Here is an 11,162-nt window from a genome sequence, read left to right as displayed (position 1 = left end):
TTCCTTGATGGGATGTTGGTGATTTAGAGATTTTCTATGTTGCATAAATTATTTCTACATAGTTAAAGCTCGTGTGTGTGTGTTTTGCTGCAAACACATGGACGACATGTTATGAGGGTTCTGAAGGTTTGCCACACAAGTACACTCATACTACACATCCTATATAACTAAGTAGCTGATTCTCTGCCCGCAAAAAAAGTAGCTGATTCTCACTAACATATTTATCTCAAGTTGCACATATGTCACATCAACATGCAAGAATGCCTGGCAAAAGGTCCACCTCTATTTGCAAACATGCATGACAAAAAGTTCACCTCAATAATTTATTAATAATTCATACTCCCACATCTTGTAATATAAGATGTCATTGACCGTCCCATAGAGTATGTATTTTCAATTTCATTTATCATATCATCAATGAAAATATTCGTGATCCATACAACCAAATCTAATATATATGGGATCTAGGCCCTCACAGCCATGAGTTGTTGCAAGCAGGTAGCATACTGAACTGCGGTGTGCTGGAAAGAGTAGTGATCTGAAAGACCATACTCTGAAAAGTTAGACTCTACATGGATGAATCGACCAGGCAGCGACTTCTTTGCAAGTGTTTCCTGCCATATGTCAAAGAAGTCTACCATAATTGCCCTGGACTTTTCGATGGAAGATAAGGGATAATACTCTACCTGCACCAAAAGCAACATAAAACTTCATGTCAGCCTTGCAAGCACGGAAATGACCTCAGACAAAAACCACTGACAACTGGATTTCTAAATTTTGTGTTAACAAGCGGAACTTTTTGAACATAAAATTATCTGTAATGTTAAAAGTGTCCCTAGTATCCATGCCACATGGCCATGGAAAGGTTCATTTGCTTTGGTGGGAGGTTTTGCAAGTTTTGGTGCTGAGCTCAAGGCCTAAGAAGGCAAGATTTTTCTTTCCTTGGTCAAAATATTAGATTCAACAAAATCTTAATGCTATTTCTGAAATTTGTTCTTATCAGATATAATTGTAGGGGCCAAAAAGAATTATTACCAAGGTTTGTCTCCCTGCTAGCTTGAGATGTTTCCCAAACAGAAGAGTTACAGGCAGGTCCATATAATAGAGTATACAAGAAGTCATCTAATTTTTCCCTTCTTCCAATTAATAATTTGAGCTAAGTACCCAGACAAAGGTGTAGATCATAACATATGTTTACAATTTAATGAATATGTTCAAATAACAAGTTGGCCGTACGAACTATTGCTAGAAAGGATGTCAATAGCCTTACGAATTTAAAGCTCAGAAGGTTGTGCTTTAAAAATAAAATCACATAGGAGATCATCAATCATGTACGTCTGCTAAGTTCATCAAGCTCGGCATAGGTAGATCTATCTAACTCACAATAAAGTATAAAAAAGAAATAGATTGTAGATTTCTACTTATCAATACAGAGGATTAGAAGGTATCCGTAGTAGGCTGGCCCTGTATGAATCTAGACATCAAGAATTAGCCTGAGAATCTAACCAGCAGAACACCATATTGTTCCATTAACAGTAATTACTCAAACTAAATTACAGCACAGATTCAATGCATTTGGTTTGAGTCTCATCTTTTACTAAGAGAAGTCACAATCAAACAGGCCACATGATTACGACCAACAGGGGTATGAACAGAAAATGGAAAAGGAATAAACATAGTAACAGTACCTCCATTATGATTCCTCTCATTGTTTCAGAATTGTTAGGAGCACATTTACCTATCCTCAAGCAAAAATCACCCAGTTGATATTGGAATCCCTATAGATGGAAATTGGCATGAATGTGAATAAACAAACTTTCATATGAGACAATGCAAGAAGCACAAAGTAATATAATAAGAACAATGTAAATAAAACAGAAGATGCAATACATGACAAAGGACAAAATGAAAGGTTATAGAACATAAATACAAGCAACAACCAAATAGCTTCACTGTGAGACTCGATGATCAGTTGAGTTCTACGCGATTTTTTGTTGATCGATCGCTAGTACCTGAAAGGCACCCACTTCCAGAAATTATAATTCAAGCTGGAAACTGGTAGTGTCGACTATGTTGTCACAGTTGTTAACTTTAAAATGTCATGTTCACTAAGCAAACCTTGCAAAAAGAACTATAGTTTATTTAAGCAAATATGGCTTCAGTCACAATTTGAGCAGAAAACAGCACGAACTTATCGTTGAACCTGCTATCGGAAATCCAACAATTTTATCGCCACTGGTTCAATTAAATAAACAAAATAAATTGTACAGACCTAAATCGTCAGGTGTGAGATCAAAGGAGAAACAAGTTGACCTCAAAGTCGAGGCTCACACGAGCCTTGTAGGACTGGAGCTTCTCCATGACATGGGGGAAGGCAGCGTCAGCCTGTAGGACGAGCCGATGAGTCCGGAGGATGGAGAAGTAGAGTCCGGGGTGCTCGTGGAGCGCGACACCGAGGAGATCGCCGGGCACATCTGGAGGCAGCCGCCCGCCGGCGCCCATGCTGTCTCGTGTGATCGGGCGGCAGGAGATGATGGAGGTCTTCCAGCGGCCGTCCTTGGTGCCGCCGAGGGACTCCGCGCAGCTACAGGCCTCCGCCAGGATCTGGCTGTTGAGCGTCGCTCCAGGGTTTGGGTGCCAGTGCATCAGCCTGCGCCGAGGCAACGTACAGACGAGGTGAGCTAGCGGCTGGGAGCCGTGGGAAGAGATGTGAAGGAAGAGGCGCGACCACGGTACCACTTGGCGGGGGCCATGGCGGCGAGCGGGGGGAACGCCGGCGAGGAGGGGCGACGGCGATCTCTTGACGGGACGGGAGTAGTATGAGATTCCTTCTTACTTACGCGTTTTTTTTGAGCAAATCTTAAATTTTTTTTTGAGACGCGTACGTAGGCTATTAAATGGATATGGGCTGTAGCTCCAGAAACAGGCCTGTTGGGGTTGGGCTCCGAAGAGCAAATTGCTACACTTACGCAAGGTTTGTTAGCCCCCCCCCCCCCCCCCCACACACACACACACACACACACACAAAAACGCAAAGGTTTGTTACGTTAATCACGTAACATTCCCCTCTTCCCTCAAAAAAAAAAACCCGTAACATTCCCCTAAAAAAATTTAATCACATACCAGTTTAGATAGGGTGCTATGTGATCAACTAGATGACGAGTGCTTCTTCGAGAGCCTCCCAACGATCATTTGGAGTGGGCTGAGAGCACGTCACTTGGCGCGCTCTCAGCCGCTGTCACGTGTGGCGCTCTGGACGCTGACTCTGGATTTGGTTTTTTTGCACATGTTTGCGGTTTTTTAAACGGGTTTTTTAGTTTTTTTACTTTTTGATTTTCACCGATCTTTCTTAGTTTTCGGATAAAAAAATTTCAGAAAAAATTACACGAAAAAACGCGTTTTTTTCCTTCTGTGAGAGGCACTGTTTTTGTAGCGACCCGACCCGAATGGATCAAGTCTCTGTGCTTAAGTGTCATCCCTGGATCGGTATGCTGATACACACAGTACTCGAGGATTTATAACAGAGGTAAATCACATGTATAAAATAACGTAAATACTATTACCTCAATCCAAATAGCGGAAGTAATAAGGTTGTGGATTCCCATCAACACCAACGGCAAAGTTGAGTGTAGAAATCGTAACCCTAACGTATCACTTACTCGTCGTAAGATATCCTGCAACATGAAACGTTGCAGCCCGGAAACGGGTCAGCATATGGAATATGCTGGCAAATTCACACCATAGAGAAATGATGAACAAAGGCTATCACTACATGCATATATGGCTGGTGGAAAAGCTCTATGGTTATAATGTTTTTGCGAAAAGCCAATTTTTCCCTACTGCAAAGGAATAAATTTTATTTAGCTATCATGGTGGTTGTGAAACATTGAGATGGTTGACAGCATCTCAATCCCAATTAAGAACGTGATTAAACCCAAATCAAATTTAAATTAAGTAACATGATGAGATCAACGGGATAATCCAAGAACCAGATACTCAAGATGTCCATAACCGGGGACACGGCTAATCATGATTAGTTTGTACACTCTGCAGAGGTTTGTGCACTTTTCCCCACAAGACTCGATCGCCTTCGCTTGATTCTCGCACTACATGATGTTTGAGAAACGGATGACCGAGACACAGTCTTTCAGAAGCGTTAGCACCTTACGATGGGTAGACCGGTACACCTGCATCTGCTAGTCTACCACTGTAAGAGTTCACACAACTTAATCAACTATGCTAGAGCCCATAATAGCTTGCGGCTGCACACGGAAGTTTCTAGCATGAATAATCTTATGATCCCTTTGAGTCTGGGTGGCGGTCCTTATACAAACAGACAACACTGGGTTCTCCAGGTGCCTCAATCCACCCAGATGTGAGTTGTAGTTGCCACCTTAAGTAAACCATTATTAACAATCTCACATATGTCATGAATATCTCTCAAACCCAATCCACGTCTACGAGCATAGCATGGCAGTATAATAGCAACGTAGAAGTAACTCCCAAGGGTTTGATAATAAACAGGGCAATAGGTACTACCTCAACTACTTCCCAATACCCACAGTTGAATTAGATCCTAATCATGCAATGTTTGAGGAATAGATCTAATGCAATAAAAACTGGGTATGGAAGGGTATGATCAAAGTGTTACTTGCCTGCAATGTTGATGAAGATGATTCGCACTCAATACTCTGGATAGATCTACTCGTCACACTCCGGTCAATCTATCGAGAGCAAGCAATGGTAACCACACATAAGCAATCACACAAAAGATCAGAAAGAACGAGGAAAACAATTCGGAAAACTTCAAAACCAAGCAAATAACTCTTGCAACATAAAACAATTTCTAACAGTACCAAAATTAGGTGGATTTGGCCTTATCAGAAAGTTTAGGTCAAGAGCTTTGATTTGCAAAAAGAATCAACTAAATCGGAGTTATAAAACTCAAGTTGTGATCAAATGAATTTCAATTTCAAAACTGTTTGAAATCAAATTTTAAACTTTCAAAAACAAGTTTGAGTTGGATTACTGGAAAGAGGGGATCGTAACGAAGAAGTGGGCGTTGGTTTCGTTGGATTTGGACCAACGAGCAAAAAGTTGTAGACATTTGAAGATCAGGGGCTAATCTGTAAATAAATTATTCACAGATGGGTCCTTGGCCGAAAATAACGGAAAAAGAAAAAGCTAAATAGTGAATGTTCGTTTATAGGATCTAAACTGGACGTTCGCTGTTTAATAAAACCTAAAAAAACAGATCTAGGTTTTCTTAATAAAACCAAAACGAATAAAAAATAAACCGGGGCGGTTCACGGTTTATACCGGTTGGGTTTTCATCGAAAACCGGCGGTTTTCGGCGGCGGATCGGGTCCGGCGAGGTCGGGGCAGTGGCGTGCTCCGGCGACGGCGGCGCGCGGGCAAGGCGAGGGCGGCGAGCTCCGGCGCGGCGGCGGCAGCGGGCGGAGGGAGCGGCGCAGGCGACGGCAGCGAGCGGCGCGGGCGGCGGGCGGCGCGGTGCAGCGGCGGCGGCGGCGTGGTGCAGCGGCGGCGGCGGCGGCGAGATGCAGGAGCGGGCGGCGGCGGGAGCAGAGGGAGAGGCGGGGCCCGGGCGGCGCTATTTATAGGCGCGGGAGGCGAGGCCTGCCGTGGGCGAGGGGCAGCAACGGCGTGGCGGCGCCGGACTCCGGGAGGAGTCCCGGTCGGGGACGACGGGCGAGGGGGCGCGGAGCTGGGCCTTGGCCTGGCTTCGGCAGGGCCGGCCCAGTTTGCGGGAGAAGTTTTTTTTAAAACAAACAGAGAAAGAAATAATAAAACAAAAGAAAATGGAAATATTATATAGGCATATAATATATCAAAATTTCCAAAAAAAGATTTCCTATAGCGTGAACATTTTTGTGAAGTCAAATAAAATCCTCACAAATTTAAATAAATCAAACAGTGCTACTGCCTTAATAAAATCCAATAAAAATCATTATAAAAATACCAAAATAATTTCAAATTTATTTCTCTCCAATTTTCTGTTGTAGGGAATCATGTTACCCTATTTTCTGTATAATTTTATTTTGGAGAAAAATAATTTGAATAAGACTCAAATAACTCCAAACTAAAAATGATTTCCAAAAGGACTTTGAATTTGACCTTTGAAACTCCCAACTCATATTTCATATGTTTTGAAGAAGTCATTTTATCTTCTCTCGTGAAAATCATTGAGTTGCATAAAGTTTCTGAAATGGGAAATATTTTCAAATGAAATTCAAATATTTTCAACACCCCTTGTCATTTAAATAAATGGAAGAAGTCATGTCATCTTCTCTCGAGGGTTTTGTGACGAAAAGAATTTGAATTCATGGAGATCATAAAAGCAAAATGAAAGTTTGGGAAAGTCCTTTTATTCCCTCTCATTTAACTTTCAAAAGATTTCGAATTTCACTCACTTTCAGTCAATCAATCACACAACAATCCAACAAACAATCAAATCTATCTATTTATTATAACATTCCAAAATTTAGAATTTTGGGATGTTACAAACAGCAAAAACATTATAACCATAGAGCTTTTCCACCAGCCATATATGCATGTAGTGATAGCCTTTGTTCATCATTTCTCTATGGTGTGAATTTGCCAGCATATTCCATGTGCTGACCCGTTTTCGGGCTGCAACATTTCATGTTGCAGGATATCTTACGACGAGTAAGTGATACGTTAGGGTTACGATTTCTACACTCAACTTTGCCGTTGGTGTTGATGGGAATCCACAACCTTGTTACTTCCGCTATTTGGATTGAGGTAATAGTATTTACGTTATTTTATACATGTGATTTACCTCTGTTATAAATCCTCGAGTACTGTGTGTGTCAGCATACCGATCCAGGGATGACACTTAAGCACAGAGACTTGATCCATTCGGGTCGGGTCGCTACAAGATGGTATCAGAGCACATGTTGACTGTAGGACGTGACCCTAGAAACTGGCAAGCCCATAGGAAGGATTTTTCTCTACAACTTTCCTTTTCAAAAAGATCTTTTACCTCTCTCCTTTTCTGAGTCTTATTCAAATATTCCCTTTAAGTGAGACCATACCCTTTTTCCTTTTGGACCACTCGAAGATTCGACTGATGAGACCACTTCAAGAAGGACAAGGTATCAGACAACTAAGACCACTTCGGAATGAAGAGTATTTTATCGAGCATTGTTATAGTTGGAACTACAACAGTTAAGGACTCTGAAGACTAGGAGAAATTGAAGGCTCTGAAGAATTTCTAAATTGGTATAGGAAGGCTACCCTTATGGAACTTGGCAGACTATGGAAGCCGTCAATACCCGAGATCAAGGTGTATCGGAGAAAGACCGGAACATGGAGCATTAGAACTCAAAGTTTTTGTTAAGAAAACCCAAAGCCAGGAGATATCAGTTATGGAATGAAAGCTCATGGCAGTAACATGGGCATAGACACGGCTGACCATGGTGTTATTACCCGTTTATGCTATTGTCATCGTGCGGAGTTAAGCATGCAGATGCATGGAAGGATTGGATGGTAGAAGGCTGATGGAGCACCTACCAGCAAGACGAAGTTTTAACCTTAGCTGGTGTATCACCAGGATCTGGAGCATTACATCAGGAAGTTTAAAGATGAACCTTCAGGAAGCAGTATTCGACAAGTAAGCATTTCATGAAGAACTCAGGACCTAGAAGCTGAAAGTAGCCATGATGGAGGAGCAAAACCTCGAGACATCAAAGACTCGTCAGGAACTGAAGGACAGTAGGATCATGGTTCATGTCGAGGTTGATGAAACCCAGAAGTTTGGAATGCAACTCCAGGATATTCAAGGATGTCATGAGAGACTTCGCATCAACCGAGATGATCTGGCAAAAGAACTTGAGAAGGACAAGCATGATTGGAAGAAGCCATCGGAGACATTAACAAGACTTGAAGAGTTTGGCGACATTGAAGACTTATTGACCTTTAGAAGACCAAACCCCTATTATACATACGTTAGATGCGACGTTTGTGAGCTGTCATTTGTTTGTTGTTTTTCTGACAGCCACAATAAAAAAAATCTGTCTTTTCAAAATTTTGTTTGTATTGTGTGCATCCCTCTCGACCTCTCTTATCTCACGCCAAACCCATGGACCCAATAGAGGATGAATGGAGAGGAGCTTGTATTTTTTGGACCGATGAGTCAATTGGAGACGGACCGATGGATTCAGAACATGAAGGATCACATGGAGAATAACCTTATAGCCGGAAAGGATATGACCCAACGTACTCTTGAGTGCTTTGAAAGAGGTGCCACTACCTGGTAGAGGATGTACCAAACCATCAATGGATGGCAAGGAGTAACCACTTGGAACAAATTTAAGTGGACTTTGTTAAAGTCTTGGCTTGTGTCCCAGAAATTGAGGCCTTATGGAAAGGATATGAAGAAACCTTGTGCATACAAGCTTTGTGGAGAAATAGGACACAACCATAAAGAAAACAAGGACGAATACCCCCATAAGCGGAGGATTGCCAAAGGAGTGAGCCGAGGATCTCAAGGAACTTCGGTTGGAGATTGTTCCCAAAGGTTTTGTTGCAGCAATGGAAGTTCAGTCTACATTGTTGGGAAAGATCCGTGAAGCTCAGAAGGATGACAAAGAGATTGCCGAGATAAAAGTGAGAATGAGCAAAGGAAAGGCCAAGGATTTTCGTAAGGATGAGCCCGACACCTTATGGTTCGAGGACCGTGTATATGTGCCCAATAATGCAAAGATCAGGAAGTTAATACTCCAGGAGGCTCATGACTCACCATACTCGATTCGCCCTGGAAACACCAAGATGTATTTGGATTTGAAGGAGCGTTTCTGGTGGACTGGTATGAAGAAGGATATTGCGGAGTATGTAGTCGTAGGTGATGTATGCCAGAGAGTAAAGGCAGAGCATCAGAAGCCAGCAGGATTACTACAGCCTATGCCGATACCCAAATGGAAGTAGGATAAGCTTGGCATGGATTCCATTACCGGATTTCCCAGAACCTGAACGGGATATGATTCTATCTGGGTAGTAGTTGATTCGCTTGACCAAAGTGGCTCACTTTATCCCAATGAAAACCACCTATACAAGTGCGAAGTTGGCCAAGATATATATGACCAGGACCGTATGTCTGCATGGAGTTCCGAGGACCATCGTATCAGATAGAGGAACACAATTTACCTCAAAGTTTTGGAATCAGCTGCACCAGACTTTGGGTACTAGGCTAGAGTTCAGTACAGCCTTTCATCCGCAGACAGATGGATAGACCAAGAGAGTCAATCAGATTCTGGAGGACATGTTGAGAGCATGTGCGCTAGTTTATGGATCTAGTAGGGATGATAATCTACCTTACGCGGAGTTCTCATACGACAACAGTTACCAAGCCAGTTTGAAGATGGCCCCTTTTGAAGCTTTGTATGGGAGAAGGAGCCAGACACCGTTGATGTGGGATGAAGTTGGAGACCGTCAGTTGTTTGGACCAAATGTGATCAAGGAGTCAGAAGAGAATGTTAAGTTGATTCAAGATAGATTGAAGGTAGCTCAGTCCAGACAGAAGAGTTATGCAGACTCAAAAACGTAAGGAGGTAGTCTATGAAATTGGAGACAGAGCATGTCTTCGTGTGTCCCCTCTGCGAGGAGTTAGACGATTTGGAGTTAAGGGAAAGTTAGCCCCGAGATTTGTAGGACCATACCGAGTTTTGGAGCGTATGGGAGAAGTGGCCAACAAGCTGGAGTCACCCGAAGGACTGTCAGGAGTTCATGATGTGTTTCACGTTTCCCAGTTGAAGAAGTGCCATGCAGAGATGGCCAATATTCCCCTGTAAGGACGCTTGACCCTGGAAAGGATAATGATGTTCCACGAAGTGGAGTATGGACTTCATAAGTATAAGTTTTTTTTATCTCGGTATGTGGGATATCCCCCGAGGATGAAGAGATGAATTACTATTGGATATAAAGGAGGTATGATGTTGGAAATATGGATCAATGGAAATTCCATGATGAGTCTGAGTAATGAATGTCCCAGTTTGGTGCCAATAGAAGGAAGGAAGACTGTACAATTGGATGGATTTAAGAATACTAGGAAGTTGGATGTTGGATTAAGGATCAGTGTCCCCGATGATAAGTTCAAGGACTACAAGTGATGAGATGGGCCATAACCCACAGGCCCAGGACCTGCCAAGAAGCAAGCACACTCTTGTTGAAGGGAAGACCCTGAAAGAAGTTATGATTTTATCGACAAACGATCTTATAGGAGTTACGCAAAACCTGAGGGTTGGGAAGGAACGATAGATGTTTGTTTGGCTTGCAGAATCAATGGATTTATCCGAACCTAGTTCGTTGGCAAGAGAAATTCTGCAATGCTTGTGATGATGACCGAGTGTTAGAATGCGAGATTCGCTAAACCATATACAAGGTAATGATTTGGGTGCGGGATGGATTGCTCACCATACCGACTTACTCTTATTGTTCGCTTTGCTATATGGGATGGTAAATCCGAGTGACCTACCTATAGTAGAGAGACGACGGCATTAAACCTTGTTTGAACCTTAGAATGGTATAAGAATGTTTCGCTTGTACATGGCAGTTGATGCCAATCGTAGGTTATACGGTGAGGATCAACCAGACCCATTTCCTGCAGGAGAAACCGTAAATTGTTGACCACCATGAGATGTCGATAGTTGTTTAGTATTGGCGCCTGACCCGTCAGCTAAGAAGACCCAGTCATGGAATAACCTTACCAAGATGGAATGGACACAAGAATTGAGGAAAAGGTTATGCCACCACCGGAAGAGCCCAGAGAAGGAATTATACTGAAGATCTGAGAAGACCGACACTGTCAAGAATAATGGATGGAGTATATGAGTTTTGATGGAACCGTAACCATGCTTCTAAGGGTGGTAGCACCCCAGACCCCGGTGATGATCGATGGATTTTGAGAAGACCCCAAATCCTAACCTATTTCTTTCTAGCCTCTCCGAATCTCGAGGACGAGATTCATTTTAAGGGTGGTAGGTTTGTAACATCCCAAAATTCTAAATTTTGGAATGTTATAATAAATAGATAGATTTGATTGTTTGTTGGATTGTTGTGTGATTGATTGACTGAAAGTGAGTGAAATTCGAAATCTTTTGAAAGTTAAATGAGAGGGAATAAAA

The 11,162-nt window shown here is 42.4% G+C and overlaps 1 protein-coding gene across 1 annotated transcript; it reads right to left on the bottom strand.

Moving 5' to 3' along the window:
• Positions 1-297: 297 nt before the first annotated feature.
• LOC123050369 (mediator of RNA polymerase II transcription subunit 20a-like) lies at positions 298-2,865 on the bottom strand. Its single transcript, XM_044473172.1, has 4 exons — positions 2,737-2,865; positions 2,314-2,650; positions 1,689-1,778; positions 298-686 (listed from the first exon to the last, which is right to left on the bottom strand). Exons 1-4 carry the CDS (start codon positions 2,751-2,753, stop codon positions 465-467), a joined length of 666 nt encoding a protein of 221 aa, XP_044329107.1. The 5' UTR covers positions 2,754-2,865; the 3' UTR covers positions 298-464.
• Between the last annotated feature and the right edge of the window lie 8,297 nt (positions 2,866-11,162).

The sequence above is a fragment of the Triticum aestivum genome, chromosome 2D, assembly GCF_018294505.1.
Source record: "Triticum aestivum cultivar Chinese Spring chromosome 2D, IWGSC CS RefSeq v2.1, whole genome shotgun sequence".
Taxonomy (NCBI): Eukaryota; Viridiplantae; Streptophyta; class Magnoliopsida; order Poales; family Poaceae; genus Triticum; species Triticum aestivum.
The sequence above is the reverse complement of the archived record's forward strand: the minus strand, read 5'-3'. Positions and strand labels throughout refer to the sequence as shown.

Coding starts and splice junctions, on each gene's coding strand:
- LOC123050369 (XM_044473172.1), bottom strand. Junction 1,779..2,313: donor GTGTGAGCCTCGACTTTGAG/GTCAACTTGTTT, acceptor TTCCATCTATAG/GGATTCCAATATCAACTGGG. Junction 687..1,688: donor TGAGAGGAATCATAATGGAG/GTACTGTTACTA, acceptor CTTTTGGTGCAG/GTAGAGTATTATCCCTTATC.